General features: G+C 38.0%; 1 protein-coding gene across 6 annotated transcripts in view; it reads right to left on the bottom strand.

The window, feature by feature from the left end:
* CDK14 (cyclin dependent kinase 14) overlaps positions 1-22,503 on the bottom strand; it is a 583,363-nt gene that overhangs the window by 357,502 nt on the left and 203,358 nt on the right. For all 6 annotated transcript variants that reach the window (XM_029928660.1, XM_029928676.1, XM_029928646.1 and 3 more), the window contains one exon: positions 10,822-10,901. In XM_029928660.1, the coding sequence (XP_029784520.1) occupies positions 10,822-10,901 (80 nt within the window). The remainder of the gene's footprint in view (positions 1-10,821; positions 10,902-22,503) is intronic.

The raw sequence follows: 22,503 nt of genomic DNA, 5'->3' as shown, positions 1-22,503 counted from the left end.
TGCATTACCTGACCTGAAAGTAGGGAGATTCAGTAAAGATCTGCATAGGGAAAGGCCAGACTTCCCACAACCTCTATCTCTTACCAATCCCCAAATTGTGGGCAGCAAACTTAAATCCTTTGGACAAGAGATTAAATAATCCTTTTCTATAGAAACTTAAGCCTCTTTCCAAGAAAAGACTCCCACACAGTGACAACTGAGGAGCTGTGAGAAAAAAAAACTGGAGAGCCCACTCCAGTCACCCTACAACGAAGCCCACCAGCCAACATCCCCTACCCAAGAGCCCGGAGCTTCCAGTCAGCATATTAGTATCTCATTCTTAAATATGAGTTGACGATCAAGATCTCCAAGCAGCTGACAGATACTTCCAATAAGAAACAGAACAAAACACCAGCACCTGGGTGGCTCTTCTGACTCTTGATTTTAGCTCAGGTCATGATTTCAGGATTTCTGAGTTCGAGCCCCGTCACTGGGCTCTGGGCTGGCAGTGCAAAGCCTGCTTGGGATTCTCTCTCTCTCCCTTTCTCTCTGCCCGACCCCTACATGTGTTCTCTCCTGCACACTTCCCTCCCTCTCTCTCTCTCAAAAATAAATAAATAGGGGTGCCTGGATGGCTCAGGTGGTTAAGCACAGACTCTTGATTTCAGGTCATGATCACACAAGTTGTGAATTCAAGCCCAGTGTCAGGCTCTCTGCTGACAGTGTGGAGCTTGCTTGGGATTCTGTCTCATTCTCTCTCTGCCCTTCACCTCCACCTCTTTCCTTCTCTCTCTCAAAAATAAATAAATAAGTAAACATCAGAAAAGTAAAATGAGTATTAAAATAAAAGAACAAAACAGATAAACAGACAAAATTAAACAGACAATACACAAAAAAATCCAAAGGTACTGTAAACTATCCTCAAGGAGATCTGAGACAATTTTTGTTTTGTTTTAACTAGGCATCACATCCAGTGGGGAGCCCATCTCAGGGCTTGAACTCAGGACCCTGAGATCAAGACATCATCTGAGATCAAGAGTCAGAGGCCAGGCACAATAACTCTTGATCTTCTTTTGCAAGTTTCCTTTGAGTTTACCATCCAAATCATATCCTGAACTTTTAATCTGTGTTAATGTATTTTTTTATTTCCAAGAAAAATCCATGTTTCCTTATTTCTGTTTTGTGGCCTCATGTTTATATATAATGAATAGAACAGCCCAACACTCTTAAGAGGTTAGTAGTACAGTGTTTTTATCCTTCTTTTACAGGTGGAGAAATTGAGGCACAGAAAGTTTAAAAGGCTTGGTCAAAATCACACTTAGGGATGGAGATCAAGTTGAACCCAGGAAGTTGGACTTCAGCTCTTAACCAGAGGGTGAAACTGACTCTCGCTGGTCAATTGGTAAAAATTGGTTAAAAACAACCATAAGAATTAAACATGTAGCCTAAGCACTATCAGCATGCAATTGAGAAACCCCCGGACAAGGTGATCTCTGAAATCTAACTTAAGTTCCAAATTAGCTCATACAGGATTAACGTATCTCAAACAATTTTAACACAATTAGTGTCTTTAATAAATGCCCATAAAACACCAGAATTCAGAAATTTCTTAGCTGAGCACAGAACTGTTGAATCCAAAGAATGATTAAGACCCTTGAAAGACACCTCATTTAATTTGTCATCCACTACATCTGGTCAGATATTACAGTAGCATAGAGAAAAGACTAAGAATTGTGGTTATAATCTGCTGTTAATTCAGTAATCATTACAAGATGACAAACAATTCAAAGCACTGATGTTGACAAAATACAAACAGGGGAACAAATGCCTACCCTCTCTCCCGCTCCCCAGCACTGCTCTCTGGTTCTATTATAGAAGGAGTTTATGTTCCAGGAACCTCTCTTCCCCTGAATACCCACTCTCTCATTTCAGTTTCTTAGAGGCCAAGTGAGAGATTCCAAGTCAAGGAAGAAGGAGGAAATGGATGTGTTCCAAAACTACACGTCCAGGAGAACCTCAGTAACATTATTTGCAAATAGGGTACAATTAGCCAAGTTAAGATGAAGCAACACTCCACTGGGGTCCCAACAACTGGGGTCCTTATAAAAAGAGGAGGAGACACACAAGAAAGAAAGCCATGTGAAGACAGAGGCAGAAATTGTAATGATGCAGCAGCAAGGCAAGGAATACTAAGAATTGCTGGAAGCCTCTGGAAGCTAGGAAGAGAAAAAAAAAGGATTCCTGAGCCTTCAGAAGGGACATGGCACTGATAAAACTTTGACTTTGGATACTAGCCTCCAGAGATTTGGGAGAATAAATTTCTGTTCTTTCAAGCCACTAAGTATGTGGCAACTTATTAAGGCAGTCCTAGAAAAGTAATACAACACCTCAAACATGAAATGCAAAACATGAAACTCACATTGGTTAATTACCAACTAAATTATAACTCGATATTAAACTTAGCATTCAGTCCTTGCAAACAATCATATCAGACAGCTACAAGAAAAAAATAATCATGTGGTTAAAATACCCAACAAAAATAAATAAAGGGGCTGTGATGTACAATAGATGTGATGAAGAAAATCAAATAGTAATCAAACACCAAAATTTTTAATGGTTCAGTTAAAATCAGCCTTGTTCAATATATCATAACTAACAAATTTCTAAAAATAATATCTATAGCTTAGATATCAAATTGACTGTACTACTAAACTTCCCAAACTGACTAAACTTACCAAACCTACTGTACTATTAAATAAATGTATCTCATATATTTACATATATACTATACTATTAAAAATATTTTGTCTATATAATTAAATTACAATTATATAATTGATTGGCAATTAAAAGATCAATTACTTGTTTTACTAGCAATTTAACTGTTTCCAAATGAAAGACGTTATCTTTCTTTCTTACGCCCTCTTTAATTTTTTTATCTCCCTTTGCTTTCCTGGGTATCTTAATTTTTATTAGAAATCTAAAATGTTTCCCTAATAGAATCGATTTTCCCCCAAGGGAAGAAATCAAATGAAGAATAAACCAAAGAAAAGATTCAGTTTCTGAAAAAGGGTAGAGAAATAGAGAGAAAAGCTTAATAAAACATATGGGACTACTCAGATGTGTACACCCAAATGATGAGTTCCGTACTACACAGTTTACCATTACAGGGTTATTTTCCTGCGTGCTTACATACTGCCTTCCCTTAACTACACTCATGGAGCCATTTTTCCTATCCTGTTGTCTTACATGGATGCTGCTCCCCTACTGTTATTGAAGAATGTGCTTTTGCTTTTATAAAAAAGCTTGTTCACTATATTCCCCAGCCCCCCGCACCCCCCCCACGCCCCGCCCTGGACAAAAGGCTTTTGTTTACTTTAATTTAATGGCAATAAGACAACCCTCTACATGAAACAAAAATGAAGCATGAATTCAAATTTTCTACTCAAAATCTGTTTTAGAGTGTAGTGTTTGAGTGTGGACTCAAGTGTGACTGTCCAGGTTGAATTTTTAGTTTTATCGCATACTAGCTAAGACCTTGGGCAAGTGACTTAATGTCTCTATGCCTCTCACCTCTCACTTTAAAAAAGAAATAATGAGGGGTGCGCCTGGCTGGTTCAGTCAGAAGACCATGGAACTCTTGATCTCGGGATTGTGAGTTTGAGCCCCACGTTGGATTTAGAGATTACTTAAGAAAATTAACTTAAAAATTAGAAGTAATGAAAATGCACACCTTAGAGGGTTTTGTGGGGATTAAGTGGACAAGGTCCTGGATGTCTATGTATAGTATATTAACACCTACTAAATATTGTCCATTGATACTATTACTAATTTAATTTTAAATTGTTCTCTTAGAATATCTAGACTTCTCTCTAACATAGCTCTTGCCTAAGGAAACTATTAGATATTCAAAAATTTACAAAAGATGTTAATTGATTCCCTTACTTCCATTCTTTCTCTGGGCAAATCTAAGACCAAAAAAAACCTGTTGAACACCTAGAATATAATATCACAGAGCCAGAATACAGACACACTCTAAAGTTGCTTTTAAAGATGGGATATCCTAAGAAACTTCATCTACTCCCTTTCAAACCATCCCGGTATCTCAGATATCTCAGTATCTCCTGACTCTATCAGTACCATTAAAAACCACAATGATATCATATAAATATAAGAAATAGAAAAGCCGACCATAGTACTGCTGCTTAATTTTTCTTAGCTGTCATTAAAAACAGAATGAGTCTCAAAGTACCTGAACCCGAATTAAGCCAGTAAGCCCTCTAGCTCCGAGATAAAATTCAAAGTCCACCTTTGGACATAAATCCAGGTAAGATTAGAGTTGCTGGCAAGTATTTCTACTTTAGGTGAAAACTATGTGTTAAAATCTAAATTCCCAGGTAAGCTTATATGTGGCAAGCAGCCACTTGAAAACTACTTTTCTGGGCATACTGTTTTCCTATTTTGAAATCTTCCTGCTGTTGACATTTTGTGAATGAGGAAACTGACCAAGACAGCAGAAAAGAGGCAAACTCAAATTAAAGTGCTTCATCTCAATTGAAGAAGCCAGGCCACACCCACATCAATGCAGAGATGTAAACATGAACATATCCCAAATGTCACTCACCCTTATCCTAAATATCTCAAGCTCTGTCACCAGATACACAGAGGTGTTATTATGCATGAATTATTAACAGCAAAAGGGAGAAAGGTGCCTGGGTGGCTCAGTCTGTTAAGTGTCCAACTCTTGATCTCAGCCCGTGTCTTGATCGTGACATGGTGGTGAGTTCAAGGCCCCCGCTAGGCTCTGCATTGGGTATGAAGCCTACTTGTGAAGAAAAAAAAAAAAGGAGCAATGTACTAGCCTTTGCTTCCACACATACATAGCAGAAAAAATAAGAAAAATAAGACTATGAGAGGTGGGAATAAGCAGGCAAGAGCCAAAACTGACCAAGCCTTTACTTCTTACTATAGGAAAACTTATCTCTATTAAAAATCATTGAGAAATCATATTGTGCTAGGAAACCACAAAATACTTTATTCAATGGAAAACACAGTGTCATTTTGTGATCTGTTCCTCTAGGCCTTGAAAATTGTTGTGGCATTTCCTTATCTCCAGGGTATTCAAAACTCTGAGTTTGAAGACCCTGTAGGAAATCAAAACCATAATAATATGGAGGCAGATGGTTCCTACTGGAGGGCACAAACCAACTCCCATATTCCACAACCAGGGTTACTGAGGCCGAAAGCCATTAGGTGTTACAGATGGAATTGTGACCCCCAAAATTCATACGTTGAAGTCCTAACCCTAGCACCTCAGAATGTGACTGTACTGTAATAAAGGGGGGTTTTGGAGATAATAAGGTAAAGTGAGATAATTAGAGTGGGACTTAATCCAGTATGGCTGGTGTCCTTATGAGGAAAGGAAACTGGCCACAGGTACAGAAGGAAGATGATGTGAACACACAGGGAGGAGACAGCCATCTATAAGCCCAGGAGAAAGGCTTGAAACAGATCCCTCCCTCATGGCTCTTTGAAGGAAGACCCTGATACCTTAACCTCAGACTTCTGGCCTCCAGAACTATGATATAATAAATTTTGTGTTTAAGCCATTCAGCCTGTGGTACTTTGTTACAGGAGCCCTAGAAAGCTACTAGGTGACTTGTCCTATATTGTGTGGTAGGTGATGAAAAACAGAGCCAGAATCCAACTCAGATTTCCAGACTCTACTATCCATGGGGCTTTCCACCTCACACATTCCCTTTCAGTTTAACTCCCTGTTTTTGCTCACGGTCCTCTCCCACTGAAATCTCATACTTATTCAACATGTTAAGGATCATTCTAAACATATACTGTTTATGCTGAACTCTTGTGAGCTAGCCTCCCACATCACCAAGAAGACATGTTCATATAGATGTCTCATGAACTCAGAATGTCTAAAACCCAAACCTATTACCCTCCAGAGTTAGTAGGGCACCGTTTCAGAATCTGAGAAAGTCTAGGAACAAGATCCAACTCCTTGGACAAAGGCATCTAATCTCTATGCTTCACTTCCATACTTAAATCAGATCCTATGAACAGTATAAACACTATCCAAAAACACTTTAAAGGGCTTATGTGAAGATTACATTACATAATAGCCCTTCCAAATTATAAAGTGTTAAAAGCAACAATTTCTCTCTCTGGAAACTTTTTTTTTCACTCATGCAAACTCAAATCGATTTATGTTTCCATCTCAAATAATCTATACCCATAGTTCATCTTGCTCTGGCATTTCTTTCTCTACAAATAATTTTTTGTCACCACTTTCTAATAAATCCTGATCTTCATAATTTCAAATCTGCACAACTTTGAATGGTTTATTTATCAGCTTCCAGGTTCCTCCTCACCTATATCGTATCCTAATATCAAATTTATCTTCCTAATACACTTAGGGCAAAAGGCTTCAGAGGCTCTCTAATCCAAAAAACAAGGTCCCAGCTACAGAGCCCCCTGCATTTTATGGCACAGGAGCTTCCCTGGGCCAGTTCCAAGCTTATTTTGGGATACCTAGCACCAACAGCAAGGGCAACTTGGTAAATTCTAGTGTGTGCCCCACTTGCTAGGGAGCATGTCGGCTGCCCAGTTTCATTTTCCTCCAGCCACTTTCTTGGCCCAGCATCTCTCTGCCCCCTTCCTACTTCCTAACAGTTAAGGTCTACCATAGTTAAATAGTACTTCACCTTGCCTCCCTCCAGAGGTAGATGGGAACCATTGTGCATCTCAGATAGACCTAACATGCTCTTTAGATAACAAATATTTTATAAAGATGCCTCTACAACTAGGAAATGAGATTCATAGATAATAGGACCTGCACACACACATAATGTTAATATTTACACACAAAATTTCTAATATACATAAAGATATACCCTATATGTAACTAGAATGCAAAAAGAGAAACAAAAACTAATTTATAATAATGTATTAAAATACATAAATAGTCAGGCATGACTATACTATAAAACATTATGAAGGGTGGTGCTCATATCTATATATAGAATCAGCAGGAATACAACCAATACAAATGCAGGCTGATCAAGAGTGTGACATTGGTGACTTAAATAACACAAGCAGTATTGCCATATTTACATACTTTTTCAAAATGGTGAATAAGTTTTAATACAAAACAAAACTAAATACCATTTGTTTTTAAACAAAATAAAATACCATATTCCTTTGATTTACACTGTAGTTATATTCCTGTAAATTTTGGCACATATTAAATGTGTACAGAACATAGTTCGTGTTTACCTGTGAAATAGTTGTGTTATAGCCTTAGACATATAAAGACAGATTTTTCACCTGCATGAATGCTCGGCAGGACATTTAAAAGGGTAAATGAGACTTGAGTCAACAGCAGAGGATGACAGACTCTGTAGAGGGCCAGACAGTATGTGCTTTAGGTTTTGTGAATCATACACTCTGTTACAAATCACTTGATTCTAAGAAAGCAGATGAAGACAATACATAAATGGGAATGTTATATTCAAATAAAACTTTATTTACAAAAACGGGCAGTGGGCCTCACACTGCACTATGCCTATCGCTGTATTAGAGGGTCCATATATTGCAGAATGCCCAGTTCCTATCCCCTAAATGCCAGGTGCGCTATCCAATGACTGTGACGACAAAAACATCTCCTAAGGAGCAATAACCACGCCAACCCCCAGATGAGAACTCTTGACCTAACTATTCCCAATCACTGTGTCTGGCAAAGGCATTGAGTGTTCTGGAGTCAGCTCCCTTTCTATAACTGTCTGGAATGCAACTTCTCCTAAATCTACTCTTCACTATTTATCTCTCTTATGCCTAGTTCAAGGCCCACTTGACACCTTACCTCACTTGACTAATGGAGGAATTTCTTTAGGACTCATAATCTTTCAAAAATAATTTGGCATTGATATTCCACATCATATTATTTCTCAACTTATGTATTATCTATATGCTCTGTCTCCCACCTGGAAGGCAGATGCCTTGAGGGTAGAGGCTATGTATAACGCTCTCATATTTGTAGACTGTAGCTCAATGATTTTCCTTAAGTCATACAATAAATGCAATGATTACTAGGCCAGATGTTGAGGATATAGCAGTGAGCAATCAGACATAGTCCCTGCTTTCACTAATTATCAAATACTAGTAGAAAGGAGTAAAAATAATTAATTTCATATTGCAATAAGAACTATAAAGAAAGTAAATACATGGTCACATGTTGAGTAAAGAAAGCTAACATGATGGTCAACTGCCATTTTAGATAGGATGGCCAAAGGGAATTTCTCTGAAAAGACATTCCAGAAGACACCAGACACATGAGAAGAGCCAGGAAAGAGCATTCCAACCACGAAATCTTGTGGCAAGTTTGAGGAAAATATGGGTCATACAGTGTTTGAAACTGAAGTTTTTAGATAAGGAGTGGCATCATAAAAGGATTTCACTTTTTGAAAAGATTATACTGGTTACAGGGCAGATAAGAGATAGCAGGAAGAGAAGAGAATAAGGGTAGAGCACAGTTAAGAAGCTACTGCAGAGGACTAAAACTGGAACTGATGATATGCCCAGGACTGGAGGTAGCAGTAAAAAAGAGAAAGTAGGGGTGCCTAGGTGGCTCAGGTGGCTAAGCGTCTGACTCTTGATCATGGCTCAGGTCATGATCTCATGGTTCACAAGTTCAAGTACTGTATTAGGTTCTGTCTTTCCCTCTCTCTGTCCCTCCCCTGGTGTCTGTCTCTCAAAATAAATAATTAATAAACAAACTTTTAAAAAAGGGAGACAGTAGACAGATTTGAGACATCATTTAGTGATGTAACTTAGAAAGTTCTCGGACTAGCTCTGGGGAGGAAGCTCACTGGGTAGTGCCATTAATAATATGGAGAGAAAAATGGTTGGAGTTATGGTGCGGGTCCAGGAGTTCCATTTAGATGTGTTAACTTTGAGGTCACTGCTATTCAGTTGTTGATTTCTAAACATTGATCCAGCTTTGCATTCTTGGAATAGACTCACCTAGTAGTGATATATTATCTTTCTCATATATTATTGGGTTCAAGAGGAAATGTCAGTTAGGCAGATGGATATTAGAGAATAGAGACAGAGACAGAGACAGGGTCCTAACTAAAGAGAGGCATGTATAAGACATTAGACATTAGACATTCTAGTTGCTATTTAAACTCATGAAATAAATAAAATCACACGGGAAAGAATGTAGCTTACAGAAAAGAAGGCCACTTTCCTGTTCTAAGACACCCTAATATTTAGAGAAGGAGCCAGCACAAGTGAAAGAGAGAAAGCTCCCTATTTGAAAAATCTGGTTTCACAGAAGAGAATGTTCTAATCATGTACAATCTGCTAAAAGGTTGGGTAAAATCAGAGAAATGTCTGTTTGATCTGGCAACAGTAGCTCATTGATGAGCTTTATAGGAACATTTTCTGTTAAGTAGGAATGATGGAAACCAAATCCTAGTGGTATGAAAAGCAGAATGTGAGGCAAAAGAGTGAAAACAGAGAAAGAAGGCCTCTCAAAAATAAATGTAAATCATCATGATAGTTGTGAGAAACAAATCAGACCAGTGACAGATCACATTTAATTAATCAATATCTTAATAATACTACTGTAGTAAATATATTTTATTTAAAATAAAAATTATTTAAAATAAATTAAAGAATTTATTTATTGCAATAAATCACCCATAGTTATCTTGTGGACCAACTATAATTCCTTCAATACAAAAAATAAAATGAACTCATGCTGGGATAATTTGTACTTTTAAAAACATAATGGAGTTAGTATAGTGCTAAGTGAAATAAGTCAGTCAGAGAAAGACAAATACCATATGATTTCACTAATTTTTGGAATTTAAGAAAGAAAATGAACAAAGAAAAACAAAGCAACCCAAAAAACAGACTCTTACCTATAGAGAACAAACTCATGGCTACCAGAAGGGAGGTAAATGGGAGGGATGGGTGAAATAGCTACAGGAAGAGGATTAAGAGCACACTTATCACGATGAACACTGAATAATGTACAGAATTGTTGGATCACTATATAGTACATATGAAACTAATATAACACTATGTTAGCTATACTGGAATCAAAAAATTTTTTAAACATAGCGGAGGTAAAGTTACTAATAACCAAAAGTCCTGCAACTGAACTGAAAAGTTTCCACCAATAAAAAGATATTCTATTCTCTTGAGAGTAGAGAACCTATGTACAAAATATAAAGCAATTTTATTTCATAAAAATTAAAAATGTATATGTAACAGATTAGATAATAAATGGAATTTTTAGAAAAATGACAAAGAAAATATTACAAGATATATGAAGCTACTATATAAAGAGTATCTATAAATCAATAAGAAAACCAATTGAAAATATAACAAAGGACAGGAACAAAGAAATCAAGAAAGAAGAAATACAAATGACTAATAAGACAGCATGGGCCCACCATTTGTAAGAACTTTTCATAAAAGTCATGAATATAAAGTAATGCTAGATTAATCAATGTGTACTTTAGAAACCCTGCAAACAAAACCAGGCATAGAAAATTCCTCAGTCAGGTATAGTCTCACCATAAATACAAAGCAGGAGGTTTCTTCCCCCTCATTTGAGTATACACGAGGACTCTCTTATTTTATTTAACATGACTTGATATGATTGCAGGAGGTGTTGATTTTTAAACTTCAGTTTCTACATTCCAATGAGATACAACCATATGATTTACAAACTCAGCATATCTAGAAGCGAGTAATATTTAAACTGCTATAGGCATCATGTAAACACAAAAGCAAAGAGAAAGAAAAAGTGCCTACCTTCCCTGATAGCTGTAAAAGGTGTACCTTCTTCTTCTTGCAGCCTGATCACCTTCAGGGCTACCAACTTCCCATTTACTCTGGCAGAAACAAAAGAAAAGATGAGAAGCAAATCCATGAAAATATGTTCTCGTTATGGCTCTAATTTCCTTACAATTTATATTTTATGCATTTTTGCATTGAAAATGTCAGTGACTCAATTATGCCACCATAACAAGATTAATTTCAGTAAGGCTGGGAATTTTATATCATCATCATAAATATTCATACCTAAAATATTCACTCTTTCATCGTCCTAGATTTAACCAGTTTTCTGTGATTCACTCTATGTTTCTTCCAGAATGAAACAAGTGCTTATCAAAATCATCATGCTTGATCAATTATTCTCAGGTTAATTAAAAATCAAGGAGTCAAAATAACTCTCTCCCTTAGTTTTTCCAATAGTTCCTTTGTTTCCTAGGCTGAAATGTCTTCATCTTCAGTCTTAAGCTGAGGTCATTCAATCCCCAAGGTCAGAAACTCCACACTCAGGCTTCCCTCCTCACTCCCCACTTCCCTTCTCTCTCTCGATATCACCCATTCCTCCCTTTCTCATTTTTTTTTACTACAGCCTCCTAAAATTATATTTGGTCTGATGTGTCTTATGATACACACAGTATATCATCAAAATAAAAGTTATGAATATTTTACTATTATAAGATTACACAAGACTTATCCAAAACAGATGGTTCTTCCAGACACATTCTAAATATGTAGTGGCTCTAATTAAAAGTAAGAATCCGCTAGGCAGATAACTTTTTTGTCTACACAACTCTGTTAACCAAAGCAGGACCATGTGTACCGGTCTTCTAGTTGAATGCTCTACTTACTACTTTACTAGGCCTGCAGCATACTTGGTTAGTAAGAATCGGGCAAATAAGCACACATTTAAAGTGTGAAAGCTCCAAAACAGCATTTGATGAAAAGTAAATCTCCCTGCTCCATATTCCTTCAGTCACCCAGCTCCCATCATCTGAGGTCACCAGCTCCGGTGTTCTTATATACTTACACACACACGCGCGCACACACACACACACGCGCGCGCGCGCACACACACACACACACACAGCAGAATACCATACAAAGTACTGTATATTGTTTTTAATAAATTTTGTGACTTACTCATAAATTCATAGAGAAAATTTTCTCCTGCACATCATCTTTTGAACCTGGATAGTATAAATATAGTATATTTTATTTAATCCCAGTCTTCTACAGATGGTCATTTAGCATGTTCCCAACTTCTGCCAAAACAATGATGGCAATAAATATTCTTGGACATGTAATTTCATCCACATAAAAATATATCTCTAAGATAAATTCCTAAAAGTGGAATTGCAAGATGGAAGTGTAGGTCTAAATTCTAAAGTGTAGGTCTAAATATCTAGATTCTAATTCTGACGAATATTGGGAAATTATCCTATGCGCTCTATCAACTTACCCTTCCAATAGCAAATGATAGGAGCACCAGTTACCCCTTGACCTGTACTATGTTACCAACCACTGACTCTGCCAATCTGATAGATAAAAATGGTTTCTCACTGCCATTTAAATTGAAACATAAAATCTTCAGAGCTTATGGAACCAGAAAACAAGAACTCATGTGGTCCAGAGAATCCAGTGCCTAAGTCTGAAATAAAGAATGTGAATGTCTCCTTTTTAAGAACTGCATCCAATTGGTCTGTTTTTGCTCCAAAAACTGGTACAGACACAAAACTTGGAAGTCCAAGGAATTTATCACAGCCAGCCATCCTAGTGGCATTCCTTGTCCAAGATTATTGAAATACATTATTGGTTACAGTCATGGGATAAGGAGATCTGATTATAAAGCTCGGCAGTGTGCCATCTTCTCAAGGTTAAGAGCTGTGCTTATTTTCCCTCATCTTTCAGCTGCGATGAGAGGCCAACTGCTTTCTGCTCTGCATCCCTTCTCTCTCCGTACATTACCTGGATTTCTCCAATCCTGACTGTGCTCCAGGTACCCAGGTGCAGGCCCCAAACTGCTAGGCATGGAGTTCAACTGGAGTCTGGACCTTGTGCTCTCACTTTGTCCTTCATGACTAAGGGGGCCCTTGGCGGGGCTGGAGGCTGGGATGCAGTCCGTGCTGACATCTGCACAGATTTTTCTCAGCCCCGTTGAGCTCATCACTGGCTCCTCGGGGGAGGCAGTAACTGATTCCAGGAACTGCTTGGAACTTTCCCCTCATTTATAGATATTTTCCCCTCACCCATAAAAAGAAATACATACAACCTTCTTTCCACAAAGCTTTTCCATTTCCCTTGAGATCATTAACTTATATGCACCATGAACCGAACTCTAGAATACAGGGAATTCATATTTTTGAAGGTTATATACTTAAAATATTCTCAGACTATGAAACAATAATTCATTTCTTTATGATACACTGAAAGGAGATAAACCTTCAACTGAACCAATACTTTTTCATTAAATGCAATCAGAGATAGAACACCTTTAAGTAATATCATAGAGTAATATGTATTATTTTTGTGGTGAAAAAATTTTTGAACATATTTACTATGATAACTGCATAAAAATACAAAATCCACATTAATGGAATTTAGATTCTAAAGCAAAATTCTCCATGAACTGAAAATCCATGCATTAATTTCTTATAGTTATGATAACCATAACAGTTAAGAACATTGAGTTTTATACATTACATCACATAACACTAAAAATCCCTGAAAGCTTATAGTAGGCAATTAACTCCAGACACGAAGGAATAGTTTTCTATTTTGTTAACTGTTACATGTCCAGTGCCTAAAACCGCTTGGTATAGGGTAGACTCTCAAAAACTTTCATTGAATGAATATTAGTAATATTAATATACTGATAATTCAAAGAATAAAGAATAATAATTATTGCTTTTAAAAGTTTCAGAAATCTCAAATTTCAATAAAGTTTTCAGTATCTTCTTTCATGTTTGGTTTAAGCATTTTCTTTTTTCAAATTAAATGTGTAGTCTCCTTGATTTTGATGCATAGGGATATGACAAGTTTTCGTTTCCCTGAAGTTTGAGTTTATAGAATGCCTTGTTAGTTAATCCTTTTGCCCTTTGCACCCAACAGCCATGTTTCAAAACCCCACCATCCTTAAATAGTCTGAGCCGCGACCACTCACCAAGTATTTCCCTCTCCTTCAGCTGCGTGAGCGGTCTCCCATTAGGAATCACATTGATTATCAAATCGCTCTTCAATCTTAGAGTCATTGTGACTTTCTCTGTTCTTAGTTTTTCTCTACATGTCTGGACACTTACCAACCACTGAATCCCTCAGCACTAAAGCCTAGTAAAAACATTACGTCACTGACTCCACCATGGAAAAAGATATTTTGGGGGAAAAAAATAACATTACCAACTTTCTGATGTTTACCTCTCATGCATTATTTTTAAACTTCAGCATATAGTCTAACATACTTGAAATTCCAAGTTATTAACTCTAACAAAATGTCATTTTTTAAAGATATCAAAAGAAAACACTTGTTATTCATGGAAATAACATAGAAAAGAGCACGTTTGTATCTAATAACTACCTTGTGTAGTTTAAACTATTTTATTAAAGATTCAAAACATATTCTTTAAACACTGATTTAAGTTCTATAGAATAATTACAAAACTCCAATTGAATCAATAAATTAAAGCTGTTTACAGGAAAACATTGAAGATTCCTCTTTAACAAGTCTCATTAATTAAATCAAAAGCTAATGAATAGAAGGCAATCAAGGCTTGATTGGCAATGGAGACATTAATTCAGGTGAATAACACAGTAAAAAAAAATCTTAAATTATGTTAATAACACTACATTCTATTGGAGATCCTACCAGGTTTCACCTAGTTGTCCTGAGCTATTTAAGGAGCTATTTTACTTTCAGAGATTCCTTACAATTCTCCAATTTTTCCAACAACTGCTTGGCCTCCCTGTGAGGGTGACTTCAGGGACAAGGATGAGTGACTCACTGCTTTAGTCTGCCCGTCACAAGGGAAGAACTGTCAAGTGCAGGATAAGGAAGAGCCAGGGAAATTCCCAAGCATAGAGCCATCCACACACAAAACAGGGGATACTGGGTGTCCTGGCAGAGCCCTGTGGAAGCGGATCCTGCTTTCAACCATCTCTAACCACAAATCCAAATCTCTACTGACTTCAGAAACTCTGTCCACAGTTCTGTATGCCCTAAGTTTGTAAATAACAAAAATCTCTTCTGAGAGTAAAACAAGATCTAAGAATGCTGAAGAAGGAGCACAGCCTATTCATTTTTTCATGCATTTGTTCATTTGTTCATTCAACACCAGTGAAACCTATACAGGAAAATGCCCCCCCCCCCGACTTAGGGTAAAATTTCCAGGTTCAAAAGGTGATGTGCAAAAAGAATTTCCTTATGAGCAAAAATTCTCAAAGGAAAGCCCAAAGGTTTTCTATTCCATTAGTTACCTCATATTCATAGAATAATTTAGTACAGCAAAACAAAATTACAAATATTATCTAGGTCATCTTTGAAAAGAGTGTCCGTGTGCTAACACCTAGAAGAAATTATGTCTAGAGGATACAAAGGAAATTAAGGCAATATACCTAAAAGAAATTTAATATACTCTGGAAAATTTAATATATTCTGCCTCTCTTCCATTATGACTTTGTCTCAAGAGAAACTGCTAGGAAATAATACCAAACATAGACAGATATAATGCTTGCCTCCTTACTATATTCATCTAGAAGCAACAGAAGGCAATGTGGATACTACTCAGGAAGTGAGAGTGGCAAGCTAGAGTGTATCAAGGACAAAATATTGGGCTGAATTTATAAATTTTCAGCAAAGTCATTAAAAATATTTTAAAGGTACTATTAATAGTGCTTCTTTTATTAATTCCCTCTTTAAGACACTGATTAAAATGCTGACTATACTGTACTACAGTTATACTTCAAAAATTTACAACTTAACTAAATACTTGGTCTTGCTATCTCCATATAAATTCAATTTTTTATCAGGTATAAATGAGAAATAATCTCAATACCATTAAACCTTTGCAATTCTGCCATATCCTGAAAGTGCTATTTACTATGTTTTACTCTGGAAAAATAAATGAGCATTTCAAGGTAAATTCTCAGGAATTACAGCTAATCCTAATCTTTATCAAAATAATAGAGAGAAGAGGAAGACTAATGCTATTTCTGTTAAATTAATTTCTTTTTCTAATATAATCCAAAGATAGGGCTCCTGGGTGGCTCAGTCGGTTAAGCGTCCAACTTCGGCTCATGTCATGATCTCATGGTTTGTGGGTTCGAGCCCCACATTGGGCTCTGTGCTGACAGCTAACTCAGAGCCTGGAGTCTGTCTTTGGATTCTGTGTCTCCCTCTCTCTCGGGCCCTCCCTGCCCACGCGCGCTCGCTCTCGCTCGCTCGCTCGCTCGCTCTCTCTCTCTCTCTCTCACTCAAAAATAAACAAAACATTAAAAATAAAAATAAAATCCGAAGATGAAAAAGAGAATGGTATAACGGCTATTTATTAGAATGACACCAATGATGCCAAAGGTCTGAGTATTTAATGCGATGAGAAAAGGGTCTGTTCAATCAACAGTTATAATCTTTTATAAAAGAGTGATTGGTACTAAAGCATAATTCATCATTACCAATGTTTAATCAACTGTACAAACACATGATACTTTGGACCAAATTTAGAGTGACATATCCTGTTCATGGGAGAAAACAGAATAATTACATTTCAACAATTTTAAATCCGCCAACTCTCCACCTTTCCAAAAATAAAATCTGTCAACAAAGGATTTGAGAGTCATTACCTTACAAGCAGAAGTGACCTGAATAATCATTCAGGTTCCCAAGCAAAAGGATCCTCCCTGATCTGACTGTATCTCCTCGTCCACACTCCCTAAAACAAAGCAACCCCCCAAAAGACTGGATGAAACACACCTCCCCTAATACACCCCCAATTTTTTAGTTCTTAGGTTGAGCCAAAAGTTGCTTCCTATAACTTCCTCTCCCTGATTTAAGTTCTGAAACAAAAACTAAGCTAAATGCTCTTCCATAACAATTAATTGATGTAACTAAAACTTAATTTAGTTTTAATATCCTGCCCCTAAATAAATAATGATTCTGGGCTTAGGATAAAGGATGAACAACACAGACATGATCCCTGCACTTAGGTCCTACCAAGGAGATAGACATAAAGTGTCAAAGAGAAGCAGGAAGGTCTCACCCGTCAGAAATGGAACAATTTAATCAACTAATATCTGTGATTGAATGCTATCAAATAGGTTTAAATCAGTAAATTTATAATGAGACAAAAAAAAGAAACCATAGGAGTCCTTGGAGGATACTGCAAAACCATATCATATATTCAAAACTGTTGAAGAAAATGTATCAAGCATTTGCCTTCCCTTTTCATATATGCTGCTCTTCAATCTCACCAGATAATTGATAAGTGAAAGTTTCTGTTTATAGATGCACTGCATATAACAAATGAAGAATGACAGAATTTGAACAACATCATTCTTTTTTTTTTTAGGTTCATTTATTTATCTTTGGGGTGGGGGAGCAGAGAGGGAGAGAAAGAAACCCAAGCAGGCTCCACAGTGTCAGCATAGAGCCTGATGCAGGGCTTGAATCCACGAACTGTGAGATCATGACTTGAGACAAAATCAAGAGTCAGATACTTAATCAACTGAGCCACCTAGGTACCCCTTAAATAACACCATTCTTAACCATACTTACTTAATGGATTATTAATGGTTGCTAAAAACACAAAAAGAGGCTACCAGATAGGATACACCTCCCGATGGAAGCACTCATTCCCGTCATGGACCAAATCCCACCTGAATGTGACCGAACCGCAATCTACTTATTTTAGGAGATCATGTAACAAGTTAAATGATACCATTGGGATACAATCAGAAAAATCTAGAATATAGGCAATTCTAAAGGAAAAATGAACCTGTCACTTCAACAAATAAATCTCAAGGGGAGGAACCATAGACTAAGAGAGATGGAACCGAATGAAAGCTCAGAGGCATAGAACATGAAGTGTTAAACAAAAACTTAGAAGTGACTGGAGCTGGTTAGGTAGGCACCTAGAAAGAGGGACAGAAAAGCAAGATTCCGGAGGTCCTTCAGAGCCACAGAAAAGATTGATTAAAAAAGGGGCGGGGGTGTGCCTCAGTGGCTCAGTCAGTTAAGTGTCCAGCTTTTAATTTCAGCTCAGGTAATGATCTTATGGTTCATGGGATCAAGCCCTGTGTCAGGCTCTGTGTTGACAGTGCAGACCCTGCTTGGGATTCTCTTCCTTTCTCTCTGCCCCTGACTTGATCACACTCTAAATAAATAAATAAACTTTTAAAAACAAACAAACAAACAAACCAAAAACACTGGGGAGGTCTAAAGAAAAATGTTATAATTATAAATGTTATAAATGAATAAACAAAGTGTCTGCAGCTCACTCACTATGGTGTAGAGGGTGGCCTGAAGGAACACAGCAGTGGGAGCAGGGAGGGACTTCAGGTTGTTGCAGTGGTCCCAGGGAAAGATTGTGGCCACCAAAAACCAGTGTATTGGCAAGAGGAACAGGAAAAAGGAAAATGATACTCATTTAACTTGTCAGGATAAGTGACATTGGGCATAGGGAGTGGTGCAAAGGATGATTCCAGATGTTCTGACTTCAGTGTCTGGGGTGTATACAGGTACTATTTACTGAATTGAGGGAAACAAAAGAAGAGGAGATTTAAAAAAAATTTTTTTTTACTATTTTTATTTATTTTAGAGAAACAGCATGAACAGGGGAGGGTCATAGAGAGAGGAACACACAGAATATGAAAACAGCTCCAGGTTCTGAGCTAGCAGTCAGCACAGAGCCCGATGTGGGGCTCGAACCCATGCACCGTGGGATCATGACCTGAGCCAAAGTAGGATGCTTAACCAACTGAGCCACCCAGGCATCCCGAAGAGGAGATTAAAACAGAGTACCAGAGTCCTGTCTCTGAGGAGCTTAGTCTGGGAGGGTCCCCAGTGGAGACACACAGTAAACACTGGTATGTGTGAATCTGGATCTCAACGAGATAATCTAGACTAGACATAAATATTTGTGAGTCATTTGGAGGACTTCAAGAGACGTAATAACCACAAGAAACAGCCAGTTTTCTATTGAAGCAGGGGTTAAGGAAAGCTTCAGAAAAAGATAAAGAATATGTCTATTGATCATAGGACAAGGTTCCAGATCTAAAAAAAGAGAAGGATCCCAAAGGACAGGGGAAAGGGACAGTGTAAAAGATAAAGTGAAAAATATGAGGGGTGAGGTCAGAGAGAGAGCAGGTGATGGAGTTTACACCTTGGGTAGTGCCCATAGAAAGCAGTGATGTGAGCACAGGAGATGCCTTCTGACAGTCCCTTGGAAGCAGGTGGATTGGGGGCTGCTCTGGCTGCCCCTCCGCATAGCTGCCCCTCAGCGTTAGGCAGCACATGGCGGGGGCTGGGGCCAGCCTCAAAGTTGTGTGGAAATTAAGGCACGGGTTCTAATACTGGCTGCATACTAGAATCAACTGGGCAGCTTTGAAACATATCTATGCCTGGCCCCAACCCTTGACTTATTTGAGGGCAGGGTGAGGTCCTAACATCTGTATTTTTAAAAACACTCTTGGGTGCTGAGAAGCACTCTGTTAAGCCTTCAGGTTCCTACATCAACTTCTCATTGCCTCTCTTCCTTCGTCTGTTCTCAAACACTCTGAAGTCTTCTTTTTCACAATAAGCATTAAAAAAATACTCAGCTCTTTGAAATAGCTGTATAGCCCTCACAGACTTGGTTGCAAGCCTGTGAGGAGTCTCAGCTGATTTAGCCCCTTTTGAAATGTGGCCGCCAGGATGGACACGCTACCAGATGTGGTCTGCTAAAGTGCTGAGTGGACTGGGCTGGTACCCTGTGCCGTTCCACAAACTGAACGGCCTTGTGTTACTTTGGCCTAAGCATGTTCTAAACTAGGAGAGTCACAAAGAGTTGTAAACTCGTATTAATCTTGCCAACAACTAAAACCCCTGAGTTTTCATGCACCCTGAAATCACACCATTTCTAACTTGCCCTGCACCTCATTATTCACTTTTTAACATGATTTCAGGAGCTTGATTTACCCCTAATCAAATTCCAACTTGTCAGCAGCAACCAACTGCTCATGCCTCTCATGTATGCTCTAAATTCTAATCCTGCTTTTGATGGGCACTGGCTGCCCTGCTTTCTCTGTGCCCTAATCCGCAGTAGGAATGAGAACACTGAATACAATGATATCCAAGGCAGTGAGTGTCCTTTGACACCACACTCTTGACCCTCATCCCATCTACCTTTCTAGGGACACTGCTTCATTAATTGTCTTCTCTTTCTTCCTCTTTCTCTCTCTCCTCCCTCTTCTTTTCACTTCCAATCTCTTCAATGCATCCAATCCTTCCTTTCCCATGTCCCAGACAACTGCACTGATCATCTCCCTCTACCACTGGACTGTGCTAGAATATGTGCATCTGGCAACAAGTAGGGCTCAGTGGTGAACAAATAAGTCAACTTCTTATTATGGAAAAGAGGTATTAGAAACTCTACTACTCTTAGGTATCTTTAACCAGCCTGTTTTAAACCCACCACCAGCAAGAGCATAGCCATCAACTGCCTGTCACACTCTTACCTATCAGAATATAAATAGCCACATTTACCCACATTTGAAAAACAAACAAATATACAATAATCTATAGGATGTTACTGCTCCACCATCTTAACAATCTTATCAGTAAAGGAATTAAAGTTATTTAGGTATAACACAATTTTTAAGAACCCTAAAATCACTATTCTGCTTTCCGACTACTCAGAAGTCATCTATGTGATAATCTGTCCTAAAATATTAAATCTGAGAAGGGGTAATGAGACGAGGATGCGGGAAGAAGGTCACACCATTTCCCCTGGATCTGATTCATAGAATCCATCATCTTTAGTGAGTATGTGGACATCTCCAGGATGCTGATACCTCTACGGCTTTTCATAGCTCCTCAAGGATGATGGACAGTGATGAAACAGTCTCAACAACCAATTTCTTTAAAATCCAGTGCAAAAATCATATCAAGTCTTAAATCAGAACTCCTTAGAGAACCATAGTAGTATCAAACTTCCCAAGACACTTGATAATTTAATTCAGTCCTCTATCTTTTCCATATCTTGGTGCCAAGAGCTAACTCACCTTGGTAGCAGTGATGTATGCAAAACAGGTGATGAGTAACTGCACTGTTCTTACTGCTTTTTACCCCGGGGACTGGTGTCTTCTTTTGTCAACTTTAAACCTCACCCCTTCCTGCGTTTCTGATGCTTCCTCGCCTTCCCTTACTGAGCTGCACCGAACTGTGGAGATGTGGTCTCTGTGGGTTCAGTTTTGAGAGACTCTAAACATCCCTTTTGATACATTAACTTTTCAGAGTCCTAGGGCAATGGACTGTACACTTCTCCATAATTTTCTGGAATAACTCCAGACATAAAGAACCATTTTGGAGAGAGCGAAAAGTCACATACATGCAGCCTTTAAGGAGACTGCCAGCCAGAGAAGAAATAAGACGGTATCAAGCAACTAAAATGCAAGATGAACAAAGGTAAGTTGCTTTTATAAAAAAGACAAAAAGTAAGGTAAAGAGATAAAAAAACAAGAAGTGAAGAACTGTCGACATATGAAAAAAATAAAAAGGGTGCAAAGCACAGCAAAGACGCCCAGAACACCAACAGACGTACAGGGAGTTGGTTACACATACTGTCACATTATACTAGAGAGGGACACGTTTATTTGGTGAGATGGGAGGGCTTCATACGAACATAAATGAGAAAAATGTAGTTCAGTATGAGGTTTTAGAACGTGATTTTTCACATATGAGAGATTTAAAATTTACATGTTCATTAGTCCTACAAATTTGTCTCCATAACACCCACCAATTTATCTCCCTAAACACGCAACACCCATATGTGCTCATACACATGGAAACCTAAGGAGGAAGGGATGGTGTGGAGGCAGACACAAGAAATTGTTGGCTTGTTCCCTGCCTTTCCCTAGTCCCACCTTCGAGCACACTTGTTTGGGGAAACATATTGCTGTGGTCTTTGAAAAGGCTGCATTTTACATTTCTAGAGAAATCAGATTTTCTCCATCTGAGGTCAAGTTGCCACTTCAAACAGATTTTTATCTTCAGAAGCTTTTTTTCCCATGGAAAATGCTTCAAAAAAGCAGAAAAGAAACGGATATACTTTTTGATAATATCATCTTTCCCTATCTTGCATTACTTATTATTTTGTAGCTTACGCTTACAGCATTTCACACTATATCTAAATATAAAAAGTCAAATCCACTCATTCGTAACTTTCTTTTAAAAAAAGTCTAGCTACAGCACCACCATTAGAGTGAGTCATTACATGAGCTGGGATTAAAGAAGAGGATAAAGTCTGTGGCTCAACCTTAGAGCACGTCAAGCTTCCCAGTTCAAAGATATGTTTACACCATGATGTTCCCATTTTTCTATCAGAGTCAGAAATGTTCGCCATTCTCCAGCTGAGGCACACCTGTTCAGCAGCGTGAGAGAGGTCAAGCTTCCACTCTCACAAAAAAAAAAAAAAAGCA

Source organism: Suricata suricatta, chromosome 2, assembly GCF_006229205.1.
Source record: "Suricata suricatta isolate VVHF042 chromosome 2, meerkat_22Aug2017_6uvM2_HiC, whole genome shotgun sequence".
Lineage (NCBI taxonomy): Eukaryota > Metazoa > Chordata > Mammalia > Carnivora > Herpestidae > Suricata > Suricata suricatta.
The sequence above is the reverse complement of the archived record's forward strand: the minus strand, read 5'-3'. Positions and strand labels throughout refer to the sequence as shown.